This window comes from Vipera ursinii, assembly GCF_947247035.1.
Source record: "Vipera ursinii genome assembly, chromosome: 1".
NCBI lineage: Eukaryota > Metazoa > Chordata > Lepidosauria > Squamata > Viperidae > Vipera > Vipera ursinii.
This window is the reverse complement of record NC_139512.1, coordinates 1489330-1513237: the sequence shown is the minus strand read 5'-3', so window position 1 is coordinate 1513237 and position 23908 is coordinate 1489330. Positions and strand designations below refer to the sequence as shown.

The following is a 23908-nucleotide window of genomic DNA, read 5'->3' as shown; positions in this document are numbered from 1 at the left end:
GCACTTGGCAACTGGCATGTATTTGCGATGGTCGCAATCTCCTGAGGCAACGTGTTTTGTCATTTGTGATCAACCCAACTGGCTTCCAACAAGCAAAGTCAATGGGGGAAGCTGGATTCACTTATTGACCACGTGATTCCCTTAATAACTGTGGCAAAAAAAGGTTGTAAATATGGTTTGCATATGGTTCGGCATTCCCATATCCCTCCTTTGGGATATCTCACTGCTCTGTAACAGTGTTCTACAGGAGGAAAACATTTTGTCTCTTAAAGGAAGGGAAGTACATGGAAGAATGAATTCACCACCTGGAGTGAGCAAGCAATTTTTCCCTCCTGGGATCCAGAGTTTTGGTACTACCTAGGAAGCAAGGTTAAAACAGCCTCGCCCTCTCCTTAATCAGACAGCAAGAGACAACTTCGATTTCTGCTAGCTGCAAGACCCCCGAGAGGCAGAGTTGAGAGTCAGGGAGGAAAAAGAGACTGACTAAAGACTGCAGCCTAAGTCTGCAAACCTCACAGTATTCTCCGAAGGAGGAAAGTTTCAGGGAAAAATTGTATGAAGGGAGGCCCTCCTATATGATTACATCCTCTTGGCTTTGGTTTGTATAACCTGGCCAGTTAAAAACCAAGGGCATAAAAGCTGCTAAACTGGGTTAATTTTAACCATGGCTAACTTTAGAGGCCCAGTTACTCTTTTGTTTCATTTATGGTTCACTGTAGGAGGCAAATCCAGTAACTGAGGGTTAATTCAATAACTGAAAACTGTATTATGCAAATCCAGCTAGCGAGCATTCACATGAGACCAAGAGCCGCTATGCAGATTCTGAGGTCTGTTCTTCTTCCCGTTCACAGGTCTTGGCCAGCCTGCGGACAGTTCGCAGCAACTTTGCTGTCTTGACCCACCTGCGGGAACATGTCTGCAACAAGTGAGTGACAGGTTCAGGTGGGGAAGGAAGGAAGGAATCACGAGGGGTCTGGGCAATTAAAGGGGTGGTTGGCAAAACTGTGCCCCCTTTTGGCTTTCCATCAACCTGCAGAAACCCTTTTCTGATCCTGTAGTTCTGCATGATGATTTGGTAAAGCAAAAGTGGATACAGAAGGCATAATCTCTGGGGTCTCGTCCTTTTGTCCTCCCTATTGTGTACAAAGATACCTCAAATGCCATTTGCAAGGACCATGTTCTCATGATACCCTGCCTGCTGCAGAAATAGAAGCTCTTACAGTGAGGTTTTCTTCATTCTCCTGATATAATCTGATGGTGCATACCATTTGTGTGTCTTGAGGATATTATTGGTGATTGTGCAGTCCAGAATGTGGACTTGCTGAACTTGTATTGCCTGCTTAAGACTGTTACAGCCACACAGAGACACACATATTGTGTCACTGGGCCCTGCTCTCTGGGATCATTTTGGCTTGAATTGCAAGAGATCTGGGCACTTGGCTTCCATGGAAGCATCTACCCACGTAACCCCCAACTACTTCGTTTTATGAATACGGATCTGCCAGTTTTCTGGAAGACTGGTAACCCTGGTTTTTTTGGCAGACTTGTCAATAACTAATAGATCTGTATGCGTAAGAGTGGTCCATATAAACAAGGGAAGATACATCTCATTGATCATACTCCAAAATAAACATATTGCAATTTTTTGCTAGACCTAATTTGCAATTTTGTGTGTCCTGTGGGGGCTACTAGTTGCAAACTCCATCTTTAATAGATTACTGGGTTGTGAAAAAGGGAAAGAGCAAGTTCCCTTTTTTCCCCACAGGAATACTGATTTTCCAGAAGATATTCCCATGTTAAAAAAGAAGCACCACCAACAGTTGCTGGGATGTTGGAGGGGAGCAGGGTGATGCAGAAGAGAGCTCCCCTAATGTAGCTGTGAGCTCTTCCCAATTGAGACTGTGTTGTTTTCTCCCCCCCCCCACTCAATATGACTCTTGACATGGACATATCAGTCTCCAGAAGACTGATATTCCCATGTCAAGAAAACAAACAAAGAAAAAAAATATCCAGTCAGTGGGGCACACAAGAGTAGCAGTGTGATGGGGAAAGAAATAAGCTCTTTCCTGCTCCGTTGTATGGCCACCAATCTTTGTCAGCTGGAAGAGCTGATCTCCAAAGACCAACTATCCATGTTCGCTTAGGCCAGGGGTAGGCAACCTCGGCTCTTTTATGACTCATGGACTTCAACTCCCAGAATTCCTGAGTCAGCATAGGAATTCTGGGATTTGAAGTCCATGAGTCATAAAAGAGCCAAGGTTGCCTACCCCTGGCTTAGGCCATTTGAAAAGGGGCTAAACTCCCCATTTCAGGTACATACTGGAGTTCCTCAACCGTGCGCCATTGGGCCACATGTTACGGAGAGCAATTCATGATAATTTTTCCCATCCATAAGAGACCTATGATGGGAGAGGAAAGGAAGCGTGGGAATTAAAAGCTGTACCGCAGCCTTCCTCCCCAGCCTGGTTGCTCAGGCACAGTGAAGCTTACCTGTTGGCCTACTTTTCTTCTGATTCAAGAATGGGAGGAATGTTGATTTAATACAGCTATGAAGCCACATCCTCAGTGTCAGTGAGTTGTGCAGCTCTAAACAGAGGGAACATACCAAGAAACAGACAAAGATGGGAAGTACATTTCTAGGGTGAGACCAGCTGTGTTCACAGCAGAGGTCAAATCGGATGAAGATGGCAAATGCAAGGTTACAATGCAATAAGGCCAAAATGCCCACAAGGAAGGGATCAAAAAAGTGAAGCGGGTCACTACAACCATGCGATTGAAGGGGTAAAGGGATGGAGCCTGCATTCATGACCAGATGTCGTGTCTGCCATCTTGCCTGTTTCGACCTGGCTGGGGGGAGGAGAAGAACCTTGCTGTGTGAGAGCCACCTTTGTCCCAGATTTCTGAAAGAGAAGTAGGGAAGACATTTCACATTAGTGCTCCCATCTAAAACTGTACTTCTTTGAAGTACAGCCTCTTGGCATATTGGCTGAGCTAGTTTTCAAATAAATTTGCTTAGGAATGCAGCCTTCTTTCAAACAGAGTTCATGGTTCAGTTATAATTTGTATGCCGGTAACCATACTGTAATCCTACATGGAGGAGGGGGATGAGCTCTTGAGTAAATAGCTTGTTGGGGGATTTTTCCCCCTCTCTCCAGCACCAGCCACCGAGGGCCACAGGGCTTCAGAGAAACTTAACTTTATGCTATATTTTGCAGACGAACATCTGGTCCCATCAATCCCCTCACCACATCTAAGGTCAATCTATCAGGTAAGCCCTCTCAGCTGTCTCTGGGATGTTTTCCTCCCCTCCCCCCCAAAAAAATACTGTCTTTGAAGTGAAGTGGTCTCACCTTGTGAGGTGGTCCATATTACAAACTGGAAAGCTCATAAGCTTGTAAAAGGAAATCAGCTGATATGGATCCAAGGTCTGCATCATTCAGCATCTGGCTTTCAAGAGAAGCCAATCAGATGCTTCCACAAAGTCTGCAAGAAAGATGCTTAGGCAGATGTCCTTCTGTGGTTATTCCCAGTAACTGACATTCAGAGCTCTAGACTGCCTCTGACTATGGAAGTTTCAGGCTTCGTTCTCGGCTTAATAGCTATTAATAAATCTTCTCTACTGAATTTGTCAATATCTCCTGTCAGCCATTGCTACATTTGGTGGGCAAAGAGTTCTGTAAACTAAGCTCGATGCATAAAACAGCTTTTTTTAAAAAAAAAATTGGTTAACCTGTTAAATTGGAGGTGCTGCAGACTCCATTTTTTGTGAGGCGCAAGGAAAAAAAAACCCACCGTCTCTATGTTCTTACAGGATTTTACTTCTCTCACATCCTGCTTTAGATGCTTTCTCACCCAGCCCCGGCGCCCCCGTCCCCCGTGCTTTACCCTTTTCCATTTCTGAATATTGGGAAACGATGATTTGCCCTTTTCCAAGTGACTTTGTGGCACAGAAATTCAAACTAAACATTCTTGGGGGGGGGGGTTGTTGCCCTCATAGCTCCTGCCTATGCAGTGTCAGCAGGCAACCGTACTGAAGCCGTGGAAAGAAAAAGAAAAGAAAAAAAGGTTTCTTCTGCCTAAAGAGAAAAGCTGGGGGGGGCGGTTTTGATACCAGCTCCTTTTCGTGCACTGTGCATGAGAGTAGTATTGAGGCCTGCTGCAGGTGATTCTCACGGGAGCCTCCCAGGGCCCGTCTCGCCCACTGTGGGATACTTGCCCTCCCACCCCTGCCCGCCACACCCCCCTCAGCCTCTGCAGTCTGTGTTTGCTCTGGGCTGCCCTCTCCCTGCCCCTCCTCCTCTGGCTCTGTTTCATGCCACCTCTGCGGCGGGTGGAACGTCTCCAATTGACGTCAGTTGTTCCATTATTCAAAACGGCTCTCTTTCAGCTGGTCTCTGCGGCCCCACAGGCCCTTCTGATGGGCAGCCCTTCCTTTCCTGTCTCAGGGCGACCTGAACCACCTCTCTCTCCTGCATTCTGCTAAACCTTTGGCCGACCCCTGACATCGGGCAAATCGGTTCCAGAAGCATACATCAACCTCCGTGGGCTTGTCTGACGGAAGGCAGGGGGTTGCAACAGAGGCACATGCTGCAGCAAATGGGGAGGGGGGTGTTTGATGGCTCCCAGTGAAATACCTTAACGAGAGGGGGAGGCAACTTATATACTAGCGCTATGGCCGAGCACGATTCCTAGGCTGTGGCATTCAAAAGTCCCAGAATGACAGGGAGGAAAGCTTCTGTTACTTCCTTATCCCTTTCTCGTCTTTGCTTCCTTACCTTGCCTCTTTGGACAAGGTAAGCAATGTCAGGACAGCCTAAAGCCAGGATTTTGCCCTAAAATTCAGTGTTTGGTTGATCATGATATATGGAATAAACCATAGCTCCTCGGTTCACAGATAACGCTAAGCCTCTGTGAATGAGCTTGTACATTAAAGCAAAAACAAACTAAATTTAGCCTTCTGTGAGGTGTGAGCCCAGGAAAGATTGAAAAGTAGATTATAAGCTCCTTGAGAGCAAAGACCTATCTTATTTCTCTAGCCCTGTGTTTTTCAACCTCAGCAGCTTTAAGATGTATAGACTTCATTTCCCACAATTCCCCAGCCAAAATTGCTGAGGTTCAGAAACATTGCTCTAGCCGTTTAAAATATACGCAAACTACTTTTCCAGCAGGCATTCAATGTCCAAACTGCTGCTTCAAGTTATTATAGAATAAAATTACAGAATAAAAGAGCTAATGCTAACAAAAGAATATCCCAAAAGCAAATTAAAATATTAGGATTGCAACCCTTAAGGAAAATGGTCCAGAATAAGAGCATTTATTTACCGTATGTTGCAGCAATTCTAATATAAATCATGAATAGTTTTTTCTGGCAATCCCATGTGGATCAGCATCTTGTTCCCTGAAGAGGCTAATATAATATTCTGAATCAAATGATCCTGTTCTGTTTATTGTGGGTTTGCTTACCAGTTGATTCCAAATATTCCAACTGGAATCTTTGATAACTCTAAAATGTGCCATTTGATTTAACCTTACTTGCAAGGTTGCCATGTCTCCATAATACTTAGCCCCCACCTTGATAGTTCTGAGAGGATGACACATGTGAACTCCAAAAAAATAAAACCTGGACCATTTTTTCCAAACTAGAACCAGTTTTTAGAACGTACCACTGTGGTTTCCACCTAAAGGTTATTGGCAGTTTTGAATCTAATTTTCAGTGTATGTGAAGACTCAACAATGCCACTCTTTAAGATGGCACAGACATGCCTTCTAGACCAGGGGTCTCCAACCTTGGCAACTTTCAAGACTTGTGGACTTCAACTCCCAGATTCCTAAGCTGGCTGAGGAATTCTGGGAGTTGAAGTCCACAAGTCTTAAAGTTGCCAAGGTTGGGGACCCCTGGTTCTAGACAGCATTTTCAGTGATGCTCTTTGCATTTCCTAGAGGATGCCTACCAAAAGTTGGCTATCGAGACCTTGGAAGAGTTAGACTGGTGCCTGGATCAGCTGGAGACTTTGCAAACACGTCATTCAGTCGGTGAGATGGCTTCCAACAAGGTAAGACATTCAACCTGGGTTGGGATTCAACTCCAAAGACAGGAAGTCCCCTCTTCTCTCTCTTTCTTGACCACTGTCAACCTCGGTTACCAGTTCCCCTTTTGGCAGAGAAATGGTTGTTGTGTTATGGCCATGGAGTCGTTTCTTTTTTTTAAAAAAATGGCATAAGGTTTTGAGAAGAAAAGAGGAAGCCAAGGAAGTGATACAGGCTTTTTGCCTGAAGCAGATTAAAATTTGAGGAACTGCTGAAAGTTGAGAAATGGGGTTGCTGTTTGCAACATTCCACAAGCCACCTTTGCAAAACAATTTTATGTTATTCCAGAAGTCTGCAACCCCTGTTTGTCCAGTGCAACTCTTCCCAAGATATATCCCTGTGCTGTTTCACCTGGAGAGTTGGGAAAGGCCTACTCTGGGCCTAAGGCTGTCAAGCAGAGCCTTTCCACACAGTTCACTTTCATTCCTCCCTCTGAAGAGAAGCATTTGTGAACTTTCTGAAGGGCAGCCTTGGTTGACCGGTCATACAAATAAACAAACCATGATATCGGTCATAAGAGATCGGAAGTGACTGCTATAAATAACTTTTATGTATTTCAGCAGAAAAAAATGACAGAGGAGACAGTTGGGGGAAAATAAAAGTATGGGTCAGTATTCAAAATGGTAAAATGGCTGGCAACTTTTACTGCCTTTCATTCAAGGCAATAAAATAAGTTCTTTCCATTTTTTATACACCCCCAGTTTCTGGTCCATTGATTCCAACGGAATGGAAAATAATAATGAAGAAGAAAAAAACACTGTGCTGGAAGCCAGTGAAAAGTGAGGATTTGTGTGGGGGACATTCCAAGCCATAAGAATGGGGTAATAACATCCATTTGCAAGGTTTTATATAACATGCAATTACTATCTGATTTCTTAATAAAATGGCCTGGAGCATAGACCAAACAATGCCAGGCTACCCAATTCAGTTTTAGCTTAAAACGTTCAGCCTATCTGTGGGGCAGGAAGGCAGGGGTATATTTAAATAAGCGTCTTCCCCTTGCCACTTTTAGATTCTGAAAAAGATCAGCCTTCCCTCGTATCACTGTGAGCCCTTTTAACCACCAAAAAACCCAGAAGAGCCTCCTCCAGCCTTTGTTCACCCTAGGAAGACCACTCTCTCCAACTGTCAATGGTTTTCTTGAAGAAGGTGAAAGGGGGGCGGGGGGGAGGGGATTATCTCTGAAAGGCTTGGCTGTTGCTAAACAGTTTTTGGAAACAACTTCCATGCTCTGTTGTGCCTGGGCACCATCGGGGGTTAAAGCAAATCGCCTTCCTCAGAGGGTCTGCCAGCCAATCGGAGAGATGAGCTGGCTCCAGCCTCTGTGGCTGTGGCTTCTGATTGGATGGCAGCAGAAAGGAGAGGTACCTGATGCTGGAGCAGCCTTGGTACATCCATGGAAAAACCTTTCTTCGGCAGTGAAGCAGGGGGGACTTTGTCCCCCTCCTCAGCTTCTGTCCTGACTCTCAGCATTGCAGACAAGTCCTAGGCTCCTTGTTGCAGAGCTTGGGACGGTAGTTCAGGCCTCTTGGTAGAAGCATCCGTGGTCTGACTAGGGCACCTCAGAGAGAAGGGTGGGCTCGCACACAAGCTGGCACTTTTGGCGTTGCGATGCCTGACGCCAGCACTTCGTTGTTCGCATTCTGGGACAGCAGCATCAAGGTAAGTGGGGACTCCCCGACACGATGTAACTCTTGGCAAATCTCTCCAGCAAGGGATGCAGGAAAGGGGTTTTGCCGCTGCAAAGATTTAGTCACAGACACAAAAAACATCAAACACACACACAAACATATGCACACCCCTAAATGCATGCTATTCTGCAGCAGAGGGAATGCCTTTTTTCTCTCTCTCTCTCTCTCTCCCCCCAACTGTTCAGGTATCCTCTCCTTATCACAGGAGCTCAGGGGAGATTTCTGCTTTTGCTACATCCATAATGCTTTTATTTTTTTTAACCTCGGTGAAAATACTCTTGAAGGAACTCCGCAAAACTGTGGCTGAATAATGCCGTCACCCAGAGAAAACATTACTTCAGAAGGGTGTCTGTCCCCCTCCCCAAATAATATGCCACTTGATGAAGAGATATTTATAAAAGAAGCTTATTTCAAAGTGGGGGGAAAAATGCAATCAAGGCAATCGTGTGTGTTTTGAGTTATACAGAACTCTTCTTCCCACCAACTGAATTTTTAAACAATTCTAGGAAAGGACCAGGTGCATTAATCCACATTGTAGAATATAACTCCAGATTGTTTCACATAAGTAGAATTCTTTTTCATTAAGGTGAGTCCTTTAATAGGATGGAAGGCTTGTTTCAGTATGGATGAGATCTAGCACATCCGACCTGGAACTAGGTCATGTTTGAGAAAAGCAGTACAATATACAACATGAATGTATGTTTGTATTTATCACCTTTATCAACTTTATGGAGTTTCCTGGGTATTCTCCTCTTTTCCAGAGATAAAAACAAATTTTTACACTAGTTTTGAAGCAAGATTCCTGAGCTCACCTTTGGTGTTTTAAAATTTTCACCTTTAAGAATGTAAAATTGAAAATTTATCTAAGATTTGTGCAATCAGAATTCCCCAAGTCATTGTTTTTTAAATTTTGTTTGAAGTTTCTTCTTCTCCTTAGCCATACACGCTACCAATAATACACATAATTTAAATGCTTACAACTCAGCGAGAAAATAGATATTATGTTTCTGGCTAATCAAAAGATTTTGCTGTGGTTTAGCTTTTCCTCTGCATATTTCAATATTTGCTTTCTTTTGACTCATTTTCATGTCTCAGGTGTTATACTACCTCAATACCTATTATTTTAATGTTTAAAAATCATCTTTGTTTGCAATTTGGCAATCCTTTCTCAGATTCTGAATATAACCAGAAGCCAGCTGAGAAAATTCAGAAATTAAGAAGGAAAGTAGATATTTTTCTGCTGCTGAAGTACCTTATTTGAAATATCTTTCCTTGTCACTGATCTCTTTCTTTAACAATGGCCTCCTGTTCAATGGTATCTTTGAGGCCAGGCCCATGGGGTTCAGATGCTCCTGATCCAAATGCTGTGATGGCTCCTTACAGGTTGCTGATTTCCTCTCCCCTGTCTCTAGTTTAGAAGAATGCTCAATCGAGAACTGACACACCTCTCGGAAACAAGCCGTTCTGGAAACCAGGTATCCGAGTACATCTCCAACACATTCTTGGGTGAGTCATCAGCTTAACGGTCTTCAAATGCAATTCTTCAGGAAATTGTTAAATTAATATGGAAGAGTGGGGCAGTCACTTTTCTAAGGGGAGGCAGATGTAAACTGTTAAAGAAATGTTATTCTACAGGAGCCGACAATACATATTGCTCTTTTTGATCCTGGCACATAAGCAATAGGTCTTAGAGAACATTAGAAATAAAACTGAACAAAAAATGGAATTCTTTTGCTGTATTTTCGGATTTCAGCCTCTTTCTTGTGAGGTTATCACTATTCTCTTTTAAAACACCATAAAGAGAAATCTTGGAGAGCTGTGCTGTAGCAGACCTACCAAGCTGTCTAGTCCAGTGTTCTGTTCCTACTGTGATGAACCAAACATCACTGGAAATTCTATAATAAAGACATAAATGCCATCTCCTTCATGTACCGAGTTCCTGACCATACAAGTTGACAACCAGTGAAACAGACTGCCACATGAAGTGATCGGTTCTTCTTCACTAGAAATCTTTAAGCAAAGACTGTATAGTCATCTGCATAGATTTACTAGTGGATCCTATACTGAGCAGGAAGTTGGAGTAGACCCTTCCAACTTTATTCCGTATTTCGCCATGATGAATATTCAGAAGTGTACTTCATCTGATACTGGTGGTGACATACACCCTCAATAATGGACAACCTCATTCTTGTCTAATCTCCTTTTTAAACTATCCAAGTAGGCATGTATCACTGTGACTTGTGATAATGAACACCACAGTTAAACTTTTTGTTTGCTGAAAAGTGCTTCCCTTAATTAGTCCCAAATATCTTGTCATTAAATTTCTCTTCCCGAGAGATACATTATCTACCATTGTTGCATTTTGACTATTCTAATTCACCTCTAGCATATGTCCACTAATGTATATTGTTTTTTATATAAATTCCCCAGCTTTTTATATATTTTACATATTTTACTGATAGCAAATTAGCTTTAGCCCTACATTATTTTGGCTATTCTTTCCTGCATCTTTTCCAGTATTATAACATTATTTTTTTAAAATGCAGCAATTGTATACTAGAATTATGAAAACGGTAGCTTGCTTCATTCATTCATTCATTCATTCATTCATTCAATTTCTATAGCCACCCTTCTCAACCAAGTGACTCTGGGCAACTTACAATTATAACATTATAAAGCAATTTAAAAAACATTAAAAGAATAAAGACATCCACAAAATAAATGTATAAACAGCAGCTCTGATGATTTATCAGCTAATAGCAAAGCCAATTTAATTTCAGTTCTTTTACTAAAAATTTCCAAAATGGAATTAACCTTTTGAATAGGGACTGCATGTTGAGTCTTGTTTGAGATAATCGCTGCAAACCCAAGATCCTTTTTGTGGATCATCAAGGAATCTAAAAAATTAGGCTACGCTGGGCAGTAAATGTACTTCAATTGTTGTCTAGAATAGCACTTACCAAATGTGAATAGTATAATGCAAACATATATAGAATAGCCAAATATAATGTGTACCTGACTTTAATTCTTCAAAGTTTATCTAATTCATGAAATGCTATCCTCAGTTTTCAGACAGACAAATAAGCCGAAAGATGGATATATATAGGAATAGAGAATAAAAAACTTGGTTAAAATGGTCTTAGGCCATTAGTACTTCTATGTATACCCTAATGAAGAAATTGGTATCTTGCATTCACATGCAAGTAGGCAAGTAGGTTTTCACTCTGGGGCAGCACCTGTATTGTGGCACAGGTGAAATTCACATGTCTCCAATTATACCTTTCTAGAATCCTGCTGAAGACCAGTACATTCACCTTGGTCTTCCGAATATGAAGGATCATTGAATGATTTCTCATTTGATTGTTCTCCTTTTTCCTCCCCTATTCATTTTTTTTTAAATCAAGGATGGGCATACCATTTAAAAGAGCCATTTCTCCAAGTACCTTTGTTGAAAATATGACAAGTCTGGCATGGCTATTTTGAAATCTTTCTCTGGCTCTCTCTGTGTGCACATGTGTGCCCAGTTATTTTGCTTCTCTAACAGTTTTTTCACCTGTATTATCTATGCATGTATATACAGGCAGAGACAACTGGGACAGAAACAACTGCATGAGCTTTGTGAGCAAAGTGGTTGTTTTAATGTTTCAAAGAGAAATGCTTCTCTTGTATTAACTCTGTTTAACCCTTTGCACAATCTATTTTTATAGCGATTTAGGTGTTGTCTTTATTATTTTATTATAATAATTTTGTTGTAAACCACCCAGAGAAACAATTGTAAATGAAGTTATATAGAAATGTATAAAATAACAACATATACATCAAGTGCACTGATAATACACGAGAATAGTAGGCAACAATATTCTGACTTTGATATGCAAACTGAAAGTCGCAAAAGGAGGGAAACAATGGTCTTTCTTAAGCTATAAAATAAATGCCTAAATTCTACTTCAAATCTGCCTCGTTTTTCAAGGCAGCAAAAATGCAGGCAAGATTGGTGCATTCTTCTTAGCTTTGCAAGAGAAGATACCTTTTAAAGTTCTTTGTTAATGAATGATGTCAATAATAAAAATAATAAACAGAATTTATTTTTATTTAATTATTTTAAAAATAAAAAATTATAAAAATCAATAACAGATGACCCTGAATAACTGAAAGTTCTCCTGCTGTTTGGAAGGTCATTGAAAAAAATAATGTTTAAAATACAACACTTCTAAAAGAGAGTAATTAGAATAGGGTGACCATCTGCAAGCTGAAAACATCTGGACCACCACTAGATAGCTGCAGCAAGTTAGAGTTGTCTAACTTCTAATTGCTGCCTTCTAATGATCATCCAGATATATGCAGTTCAGCTAATGACAGTCTTAACAATAATTTGTCTGAAGCTGAGTACAAACATTTGTTTAAAAAAAACAAAAAAGATCAAAACACATTCTAAGCAGTTATCTTGGAAGAAAATCCTAAACCTATTGTTCTTATTCAAATCTTATATCTATTAATCAAGATTATGCTTTGATTATGTCACTATTGGTGCTTATAAACAGTGATTTTGCTTAGCAATTTTTAAAAATTAAAACATTATAGGAAAGTCCTGTAGTTTATAGTTTTGCTTTTTGCAAAATAGTTTAACAGAAAGTTCTTCCCATTTGTTCTCTCCACGTATGTGACTTTTTTTTCCTCATGTGCTATACAAGTATATACGTGTATGTGTATGTGTGTGAGAGAGAGAGAGAGAGAAGACAGGTGAAGTGGGGAGACCCTGGCTGGTCTTAGAAACATCACTTTGAGGAAAGGACCGACATTCCACCACGCATTGTCTCTGGTTGCCATGGTGTCTGTAATATTATTAGTTTCTGCTGACGTCAATCCTTCTGTGCCTCAATATTGGGGGAGGGTCTCCCTTTGAACAGCAGGAGACTTGTGCAGGGGTGGGGGCTTTTCATACTCCACTTTTTCAGCATGCTTAACTCTTTGGTTTCAGAAATGTTGTTTCAAGGAGGACAATTGTTAATGCTGGGCAGGGAATCTGTTAGCTCATGACAACTTTGAAATGAGAAGGCTGAGTTCCCAACTCCAAGTGGGGAGAAAGAGTATGTGTTTTTAAAGGGTTTCACAAGATACAGTTTCTTCATCCTTCTCTATCTATCTCCTCTTACTTCTTGACTTGAATTTAGATTCTGTAAAGCTTCATGAAGATGGAAGGTGCCATATTACATAATAAGGCAACGGGGCTATGCTCCTCAGATTCATAGGAGCAAAGGTCTGATTTGGTTTATGTTGATTCTTTGATTTTCAAGATACTGTCACGACACCATTTTTTTTTAAATCACAGATAAAGGAAGTTCATAAAGGTCCTGGATTTTATTGTGAACCATCAAATCATTTAAGCTGTCAGCCTATATTTTGTTCCTTTCATTGCAGGGAATCTGTTTCTTTAGGGGAGCTTCTCTATTGTCATTCGTGATCTAAATAGGAATCCCCATAAGCTTCTGAAGAATTTGGAGGATCTACGTAATAGGACTTGTTCCATTGCTACTGTATTTTCTGTCTCCTGCAGACAAGCAGCATGAGGTGGAAATCCCAACCTCTGTTCCCAAAGAAAAAGACAAGGAGAAAAAGAAGCGGCCAATGTCACAGATCAGTGGTGTGAAAAAACTGATGCATAGCTCCAGCTTCAGTTGTGCTGCCATTCCTCGTTTTGGAGTAAAAACGGACCAGGAAGGGCCATTGAGTAAGGTGAGGAATACCAGGCACCAGAAAAGACTGGAACAGGAAAGCTGGCGTGGTTCACTACATATTGTGGTTGTATATACTGAATTTTATCTAAATGCAGAATTGATGTTCAGCATAAAGAAGTCCTACCGCAAAGCATTTAAAAACAAGTTTCTAATCTTCAAAATGCATAGCTTAACGATAGTAAGAGTATTAACTGAAGACTAGTTTGGATGGCGAGGGGTATTTTTTCCCCAGGCTTACAGATTAGTTTTGAGGCTGTGGGGAGAGGGGGGGGAAATGGAATAGATACCATTAATTGTGGCTCCACCGTTGTGGGACTCCCTTTAGTTGCTTCCTGTTGAGTCGTAAGCAAAAACTCTTTTCTTTGTAAAAATAATTAGCTGCTTCTTACGTGCATGGAAATCTGCCAGTTTCAGGTTGTTTTAATTGCTTAATGTTTCATTCTTACTGTAATGTTTTTAAACCTGCTGTAAAACATCTTGATAATAATTTGATTGATCTTTTGATTGGTGGAAGAAAGAAGAAGGGCAACTGGCAGGGGGAACTAAGAGGAGGAGAGGAAGACAGGATTCTTCAGGGAAATAGAGGGAGAGAGGGAGGGAGAAATCCAGAGGGCGATATTGGAACTCAAATAAAAACTGAGAAGAGGCGAAGCAACTATGTCTAAGTGAGTGATGATAGAGATCGAAAAAAGGAAAAAATAAGGGGAGGGCTGCGGAAGATAGAAGCATATTTAGGACAAATCGAATGCTTTGAAAGAAAAAGAAATAACGAAAATACAATAAAGGAATTGGAAAGATACTGAAACAAGAAAAAAAGACAAGAACCTGGCTTTTACACACCACACACACTCACAAACACACACTCACACTGTAGGTGTGTGTATGTGTGAATATAGAAAAATCTAGAAGCCATATATTCCCATTTCAGTCTTTGCAATACCACTTTGGTAAATGCTATCCCCTTTCAACTGAGCACAATATATTGTGAATCAGTTCTACTTAATCATGCAACGCACCACAGTTCCTGAAATTCAGTTTGAGTTTTTTTACGTCCTTACTCCTGCTTATTTTAATGGTCTACCTACTGAGCTGGCATTGAAAGCAGTACATGTGTGGATTGGGCTACTGAAAACTTTAGTAATTTGTTATATGTTGTTCAGTTATGCTAAATAGGTCATCTTATATGGAGAGAGAGGGAGGCAGTTTGTTTCGACTTTTGTTAGTTGGCAGAATCCAAGATTGTAGTGACACCTTTTCTTGCCGCCCCCTTTAGGAACTAGAAGATGTGAACAAATGGGGCCTGGATGTATTCAAGATTGCAGAGTACTCTGGCCACCGCCCACTAACAGTCATCATGTACAGCATCTTCCAGGTGAGCTGACTCTTTTTCACAGAAAGTATCAGGGTAACAAAATTGTTATTGAAATGTCCAAAGCTAAATGGCAGAGGAGAGATACTGCAGTTTTGTCATTAAACAGGGCCATTGGACTGGAAGAAGAGTCCAAAGAAGTAGTTCAGTCTATATGTATACTGATCGATCAATAATGTAATGCAGGTACATTAGGTAAATAACATTTTACGCACTAATGGTCACTTCCATGCTGCTTTGAAGCCTTACACATTTAGTTGTTATGCCTACTTTGCAACAACATCATACTGATTGATTTGGAAATTGTAGGGTACCAGTATTTTTTTTTAGGAACTATGGCTAGAGTAAGAGATTTATTGTGTCCTTGGCTAGTTCTGACATCTCAGGAGAAAAGGACCGATTTGGTTTCATGAGTTCTTTCTCCAGCTCTCCTTTTCCCTGTTTCCCCGATGATTTAACCAGGAGGGTCATAGCAGCTTCCTTCTGTATTGTCCACATTACAGGAAAGGGACTTGCTGAAATCTTTTCACATTCCTGCGGATACCTTCATCACATTCATGATGACCCTGGAAGATCATTATCACGCTGATGTTGCCTATCACAACAACATTCATGCAGCAGATGTTGCCCAATCCACACATGTACTGCTTTCAATGCCAGCTCTGGAGGTGAGTCTACAGAAGGCTTTTGGGGGGAGCTTTGAAATAGGCAGGGAAAAACAGACGGAAATGTCTATATCCTCCTTATTTTGCTGTAATGGTTGGAGCAATTCTTTCAAGTCACTTGGGGGGCTTTCTATAGTACAAGAACAAGCTGTGCAATTGAGTAATAAACTCCTACTAGGAAAACCCTTGAATTCTGTGACACTCAAAGAAAAAAGCTAATTCTTCCAAGAAAAAAATTTCTGGCATGGCCGGCCAATTTCTCCATTGTTCTGTTAAGCTATAAGAGAAGAGACCAGTAGTTCATAGAATAATAGAATCGTAGCATCATAACGTGATGTCCCGTTGCCTGGAGGCGGTCCGGGTTTGGATGGGGAGAAACAGGCTTCGTCTCAATCCTGCCAATACTGAGTGGCTGTGCATACCGGCATCTCAGACTAACCAATCTTTTCCATCGTTAACTATGGGGGGTCAGGTGTTACCCCCCGTTGATAGGGCCTGCAACTTGGGCGTCCTCCTGGATTCACGGCTCAGTCTGGAAGATCATATAGGAGCCGTGGCCAGGGGGGCTTTTGCCCAGGTTCGCCTGGTGCGCCAGTTGCGGCCCTATCTGGACTGGGATGCCCTACGCACTGTCACCCATGCGCTCGTGACCTCCCGGCTAGACTACTGCAATGCTCTCTACATGGGGCTGCCCCTGAGGACCACTCAGAGGCTTCAGCTGGTGCAGAATGCAGCCGCGCGAGTTGTGATGGGAGTCTCCCGATACTCCCATGTAACACCTCTTCTCCGCGAGCTGCATTGGCTTCCAGTTGCCCTCCGGGTGAGATTCAAGGTGCTGGTGATGACCTATAAAGCCATAAATGGCATGGGCCCGGATTATCTAAGGGAGCACCTGCTGCCAGCGTCAATTTCCCATCGTCCTGTGCGCTCCGACAGGGAGGGCCTCCTCAGGGTACCGCCGGTCAAGGATTGCCGATGGGTGATCCCCAGGGGGGGGCCTTCTCTGTGGGCGCGCCTGCCCTATGGAATCAACTGCCAACGGAACTCTGGACTGCCCCCGACCTTTGTTCATTTCGCCGGGACCTAAAAACCTGGCTTTTTGAGCTATCTGGTCTGGACTGAGGGGTTTAATGTTTTTAAATTGTGATTTTAATTTTTTGCGGCTAGACTTAATTTAATTTAATTTTAATTTTATATTGTATTGTTTTTAAATTTTGCCTTGTAAACTGCCCTGAGTCCTTTGGGAGTAGGGCGGTATATAAACCGAATTAATAAATAAATAATAAATAAATAAGATTGAAAGCAACCTTGAGGGTCTTCAAGTTCAATCCCATTTTTGAAGTACCTGCCTATATACACTGATATAGTGTGAAATCTCAGAGACTGTTCCATTCATATTTTATTGGTTCATTCCTTTTTTTCTAATGCTGTTTTTGCTCCTTTTGTTCTCCAGGCCGTTTTCACTGACCTCGAGATTTTGGCTGCCATTTTTGCAGCTGCCATCCATGATGTTGACCATCCTGGTGTTTCTAACCAGTTCCTGATAAATACCAGTGAGTGAACCACCTTTAATACCACAGTTTCATTTGTTCTTTAGCCTATTAATACTGTCTGGAGTCTAATCTATCTTAGGTGTTATCCACATGTCTTAGGGTTGTATCTTACATGTCTGCTTTCCTCCTATCCTTGGATCGAGAGGAATGTATGTCAACATGAAAGACTGCCCCACAGGCCAACATTTACTGTGACCAGCAATACAGCTGGTTAATTTGTTGCCTGGACCCAATGTACCATTGGGTAATTTTAGGAAGCTCTGTTGAGCTTCCACCTCCATCTGACATTCTTTACCAGCAAAACATTGCTCCCTGCTATCTGGCAAGGCCTTAGAAAAGCTGAGCAACAACAAAGCTAGTGGAGGTGACAGTATTCCAGCTGAGCTATTCAAAATCTTAAAAGACGATGCAGTAAAAGTGCTACACTCAATTTGCCAGCAAATTTGGAAAACTCAACAGTGGCCACAGGATTGGAAAAAATCAGTTTACATTCCAATTCCAAAGAAAGGCAGTGCCAAAGAATGTTCAAACTATTGCACCATTGCACTCATTTCTCATGCTAGTAAAGTTATGCTTAAAATTCTACAAGCTAGACTCCAGCAGTATGTGGATCAAGAACTACCAGAAGTACAGGCAGGATTTCGAAGAGGCAGAGGAACTAGAGATCAAATTGCCAACATACGCTGGATCATGGAGAAAGCTAGGGAGTTCCAGAAAATTATCTACTTCTGCTTCATTGACTATGCTAAAGCCTTTGATTGTATGGATCACAACAAACTGTGGCAAGTTCTTAAAGAGATGGGAGTACCAGACCATCTTATTTGTCTCTTGAGAAAACTATATGTGGGTCAAGAAGCAACAGTGAGAACTGGACACGGAACCACTGATTGGTTCAAAATTGGGAAAGGAGTCCGGCAAGGCTGTATACTGTCGCCCAGCCTGTTTAACTTGCAGAGCACATCATGCAGAGCACATCATGAGAAAGGCAGGGCTAGATGAATCAAAAGTTGGAATTAAGATTGCCGGGAGAAATATCAACAACCTAAGATATGCAGATGATACCACTAAAATGGCAGAAAGTGAAGAAGAACTAAAGAGCCTCTTGTTGCGGGTGAAGAAGGAGAGTGCAAAAATTGGGTTGAAACTTAACATTAAGAAAACCAAGATCATGGCATCCAGCCCTCTCAATTCCTGGCAGATAGATGGGGAAGAAATGGAGGGAGTGACAGATTTTATTTTCCTGGGCTCCAAGATCACTGCAGAGGGGGGCTGCAGCCAAGAAATTAAAAGAAGCTCGCTCCTGGGGAGGAAAGGCATGGCAAATCTAGACAGCATACTAAAAAGCAGAGACATCACCCTGCCAACAAAAGTGTGTATAATCAAGGCTATGGTCTTCCCAGTTGCAATGTACAGCAGTGAAAGTTGGACCATAAGGTTCAAGGTGTTAGTGATGACTTACAAAGCCCTTCATGGCATGGGTCCGGATTACCTACGGCAACACCTGCGGCCGGCGTCAACTTCCCTCCGTCCAGTGCGCTCCCACAGAGAGGGCCTCCTCAGGGTGCCGCCGATCAAAGAATGCCGATTGGTGACCCCCAGGGGGAGAGCGTTCTCTGTGGGCGCGCCAGACCTTTGGAACAGCTTACCGGTTGAGCTCCGGACGGCCCCCGACCTTCGCTCCTTCCGGCGCGATCTCAAAACTTTCTTTTTCGAACAAGCTGGCCTGGTCTGACGGGATGGGGTTGGGTTTTTATAAATAGTTTTAATTGTAACATGTATTAATTTTAAGGGCATAATGTTTAATGGTTTTTTAATTTTTGTATAATATTTTTATTGTGTATTGCCCTGTTCACCGCCCTGAGTCCTTCGGGAGAAGGGCGGTATAGAAATCAAATTATTATTATTATTATTATTATAAGAAAGACTGAGTGCCAAAGAATTGAGGCCTTTGAACTATGGTGCTGGAGAAGACTCCTGCGAGTCCCTTGGACTGCAAGGCGATCAAACTGGTCAGTCCTAGAGGAGATCAACCCTGACTGCTCTTTAGAAGGCCAGATCCTGAAGTTGAAACTCAAATACTTTGGCCATCTAATGAGAAGGAAGGACTCACTGGAGAAGAGCCTAATGCTGGGAAAGGTTGATGGCAACCTTTTTTTTTTTTTTTTTTTTTTTTGCCGGCTCCGAAGATGGCGGACGCGCTGGGGAGAGCTCCGTAGCCCCCAACAGTAAGGCGTCCCCCCAGGAGCCCCCCAGGGACGTCAATGGACCCCTGGGGTGGGGCAAGAATTTCGGGCAAATGAGCTGGGTAATTATGCCGCCCGCTGCCTCCCGAAACAACTGCAGGGGTGCCAGGACATCCCTGCCCCGCCGACCGTTATAAACGGAGCCAGCACCCTCCGCCCTGCCTCTGCCGCTTGTCAACTGCCGAGCAAGGGCGGCGCCTCCGCCAATCAGCTGTGCGGCGGAGGCCGCGGCGGAGGCCCCGGCGGAAAGGATGGCAGCGGCTGCGGCGACGATTTTCAAGCCCCCAGGCTGGTCGTTGATCCAGGGAGCCTGGCAACGGCGATGGCGGTGGCGGCGGGGCGTCTCCAGGCCCCCCCTGGCCATCCAGGAGGGGCCGGAGGCTCTGCTCTGCCCCGGCCCCCCCACCGGCTCCCGGGTGACGGCGGCGTCTCCAGGTTATCAGCGGAGACGCCGCGGACCAGCTGGACCAGCTGGGTGGCGGAGGCGGAGGCATCGGCGGCGCCGGAGGTGAGAGACCCGCCCCTGGACCACGACAGCCGTCGCAGCCATCCAGGAGGGGCCAGAGGCTCTGCTCTGCCCCGGCCCCCTGACCGGCTCCCGGGGACGGCGGCGTCTCCGGACTATCGACGGAGACACCGCGGACCAGCTGTACCAGCTGGGTGGCGGAGGCGGCGGCATCGGCGTCGAGAGGCCCGCCCCTGGACCACGACAGCCCTGGACCACGGCAGCCCTCGCAGCCATACAGGAGGGGCCGAAGGCTCTGCTCTGCCCCTGACCGGCTCCCGGGTGGCGGCGGCATCTTCGGCGGTGAGAGCCCAGCGAGCCCTGGTCTGCGGTCTCCTCCGATGCCGATCACCGGGCAAGGGCGGCGTCTCCGCAGATCAGCTGTGCGGCGGAGGCGCCGGCAACGAAACCAACAGCAGCAGCAACGGGCAGCGGCGGCGTCTCCGAGGATCAGAGGAGGCGCCGCGGATCAGCTGGGCGGTGGAAGAGGCGGCAGCGAAGACGACTGCTTCTCCAGGCCTAGTCGTTCGCCACCCAGGGGCCTTGACAGCGGCGGTAGCACTGACGGCGTGGCATCTTCGACCCGCCCCCTGTACCGCTACGGCCGTTGCAACAATCCTCAAGGAGACGCCGCAGACCAGCTTTACAACGGTAGCGGCAGCAACGAAGACATGGGCGGTGAGGCAGCTGCTCTGGGCCCTGGTCGACCGTCCTCCGAGGGGCCTTGACAGAGGCCCTGACAGAGACGCTAGTAACAGCGGTGCGGCGTCTCGACCACCGTGGGCTGCCCCTGGACGGCGGTGCCTCCGAAAGATTCACACCAAAGGAGACGCTGGACAATGGAGGCGACGGCCCGAGCCACCTCCTCGAGACACCTTGATCGGAGACGGCAACACCAGGGGCATGACACCAGGGACTCCCGTACCTCTGGGAGGCCATGCTCTGGACGGTCCTCAACCAATAGGGGCCATGGAACTGCGGCCGGGAACAACGCCCAGAGGATCAGGGAGGGAACTGTTTGGGGCGGCTGAACCACCGGAGCTGACGCCAATTAATGGATCCCTCCATCCTGCCTTCTGCCCACTCTCACCCATCTTTGCCCATTCTCTCCCCACAGGACATAACGGGCCTGGGTGCTAGCCACAGTGGCAGAGTGGCTGGGCCTTACACCTGCTACCCCATAGAGGTGAGAGCTCTATGGGGTATGCCTCACCCAGAGTACGTTCTGGACCACCTCCGGAAGCAGAGACACAACCCATCGTGAGAGGATGAGGAGTGGCCTGCTTCGGGGGGTTCGCCCGGCCAAGTGGCAGTGGCAGGGCGACGATCCAGATACGCACCTACCCGACTCGACCCTCCTGCAAATTCACCATCCAGGGGACAGCCTTCCCGGAACCACCTGTGACTATGCTTGTTCAATACTCTAGCATAGCACTGCACGCCCTCAGGGGTTCCCCACTCTCCTGGGTGCGACCCGCCTGCATCACATCCATTCTTGATGACGGGCCCAACCACTGGGCCTCTGAGAGATGGCCAGGCAGGGTCAGGGGCCTCCAGCATAAGCCCAACAAGAGGCCCCTGATTAAGTTCTTAGTTAAGTTTTTTGTGGGGTTAGGGAGGGGGGAGGGAGGAGACTATGGTTGCGCGGGAAAGGCACGCCTTCCAGCCACCATAACGCATGCCAGGCCCACGGCCGTTCGCGACGGCGTACAACGAGGACCAGTCGCCGATAACACCCAGTGGCGTACTGACAAACGTCCCATCCCTAGGATGGTGGGGAATGGCAGAAGGTGCACAGACAGAGGGCCGTATCGTCACCGGGAGTGTCATCTCCGCTCTGTACAGGCGGTGAGACGCTCCGACCCTCTGTTCTCCCCCGGAGGACCCGGGAGCAAAGGTGCGCACCCTCCCATGCTAAGGCTGGTCTACCTGAATGCAAGGTCCGCAGCTAACAAAGCTCACCTCATTCGTGACCTAGTGGAGAGTGAGCATGCGGACCTGGCCTGCATCACGGAAACCTGGCTGGGCCCAGAGGGGGGTGTTCCTCTGGTTGACCTCTGCCCGCCAGGTTTCCAGGTACTGCACCAGCCCCGGGCTCATGGGAGGGGCGGGGGAGTGGCAGTTATCATCAGGGAATCCCTTAGCCCGCGAGAGACCACCGTCCCTCAGATGGTCGGGTGTGAGTCTCTCCTACTGAGATTCGGGCCAGGGGCGCAGTTGGGTCTGCTGCTGGCGTACCTACCACCTAATCGTGCAGCGGCGGCCCTACCCGAGCTACTCGATGTCCTCTCAGGGTTGGTGGTTGAATTCCCAAGACTCATGGTCTTGGGCGACTTTAATTTACCGTCCCTGGGAGGATCGTCCGAACTGGCTCGGGAGTTCATGGCTTCCATGACGGCCATGGACCTGTTGCAAATAATTTCTGGGCTGACTCATGAGAGAGGCCACAACCCAGACTTGGTGTTCTTGTCTGGACGGTGGCGTGATGATGTCGGTGGGGGTGCCACAACTATTACGCCCCTGTCATGGACCGATCACCACCTCCTGCGGCTAGACTTCCCCCTTGCCACCCCCCACCGTGGGTGCACGGTGCCAGTCAGATGGTACCGCCCTAGGCGCCTAATGGACCCTGATAAGTTCCAGGCAGCGCTTAGGGACTCGCATGCACCCCCTGCTCACAGCTCGGCGGAAGCCTTAGTGGAAGCCTGGGAAAAGGCAGCCACGGAGGCTCTGGACCGAGTTGTACCCTTGCGGCCTCTGACCCGGTGCAGATCCCAGCCAGCCCCATGGTTCACCGAGGAGCTCCGGGAGATGAAGCGTTGGAGACGGGGCCTAGAGAGCCGTTGGAGGTCCAGTCGATCCGAATCCGACCGATTGCGACTAAGAATCCTCACCAGGTCTTATCTCGCTGCGATAAGGGTGGCAAAATCCAACTACTTTTCCACCCTCATCGCGTCCGCAGATAATCGCCCGGCTGCCTTGTTCAGGGTGACTCGCTCCCTATTAAACCAAGAGGTGAGGGAGGAACCCTTGCAGGGTCGAGCCGAGGAATTTGGTCAATATCTGCTGGATAAAATCGCTCGGATTCGAACTGGTCTGGACTCCAACTGGGCTGAGATGGAAGAACAAGACATGGACAGTCTTGTCGACGTCATCTGGGAAGAATTTGATCCTGTAACTCCTAAGGAAGTGGACAGGATTATGAGAAGGTTGAGCTCCTCCACATGCTTACTGGACCCGTGCCCTTCCTGGCTGGCCTATGCAGCTCGAGAGGCGACACGAGGCTGGTTCCTAGCGGTCATCTCTGCTTCTCTGAGTGAGGGTCACTTCCCCACCGCCTTGAAGGAGGCGGTGGTGAGACCTCTCCTCAAGAAGCCCACCTTGGACCCATCCTCTTTGAATAACTTTCGTCCAGTCTCCAATCTTCGCTTCCTTGCGAAGGTTGTTGAGAGCGTGGTGGCGCACCAACTTCCTCAGATCCTGGATGAAGCGGTTTATCTAGACCCGTACCAATCGGGTTTCAGGCCGGGCTACAGCACGGAGACGGCATTGGTCGCTCTGATGAATGATCTCTGGAGAGCCCGGGACAGGGGCCATTCCTCTGTCCTAGTCTTATTAGACCTCTCGGCGGCTTTCGATACCATCGACCATGGTATCTTGCTGCGACGCCTCAGGGGACTGGGAGTGGGAGGCACGGTTCTGCGTTGGTTCTCCTCCTTTCTCCAGGGTCGCTCGCAGTCGGTGCTGACAGGGGGACAGAGGTCGACCCCGAGGCCTCTCGCTTGCGGAGTCCCTCAGGGGTCGGTCCTCTCGCCTCTCCTGTTCAACATCTACATGAAACCGCTGGGTGAGATCATTCGCAGTTTTGGAGTAGGGTACCATCAGTATGCTGATGACACCCAGCTTTTTATCTCAACTCCTAACAATATCAGTGATGCCCTAGACGTGATGTCCCGCTGCCTGAAAGCGGTCCGGGAATGGATGGGGAGAAACAGGCTTCAACTGAACCCGGACAAGACTGAATGGCTGTACGTACCGGCAAGCCAGGAGATTCAGAACG

The 23908-nt window shown here is 45.9% G+C and overlaps 1 protein-coding gene across 2 annotated transcripts in view; it reads left to right on the top strand.

Moving 5' to 3' along the window:
• PDE4C (phosphodiesterase 4C) overlaps window positions 1-23908 on the top strand; it is a 58132-nt gene that overhangs the window by 19423 nt on the left and 14801 nt on the right. For both annotated transcript variants that reach the window (XM_083349443.1, XM_083349442.1), the window contains exons 4-11: window positions 852-925; window positions 3216-3268; window positions 5941-6053; window positions 9191-9284; window positions 13333-13511; window positions 14787-14885; window positions 15386-15550; window positions 17001-17100. In XM_083349443.1, coding sequence (XP_083205569.1) covers window positions 852-925; window positions 3216-3268; window positions 5941-6053; window positions 9191-9284; window positions 13333-13511; window positions 14787-14885; window positions 15386-15550; window positions 17001-17100 — 877 coding nt within the window. The remainder of the gene's footprint in view (window positions 1-851; window positions 926-3215; window positions 3269-5940; window positions 6054-9190; window positions 9285-13332; window positions 13512-14786; window positions 14886-15385; window positions 15551-17000; window positions 17101-23908) is intronic.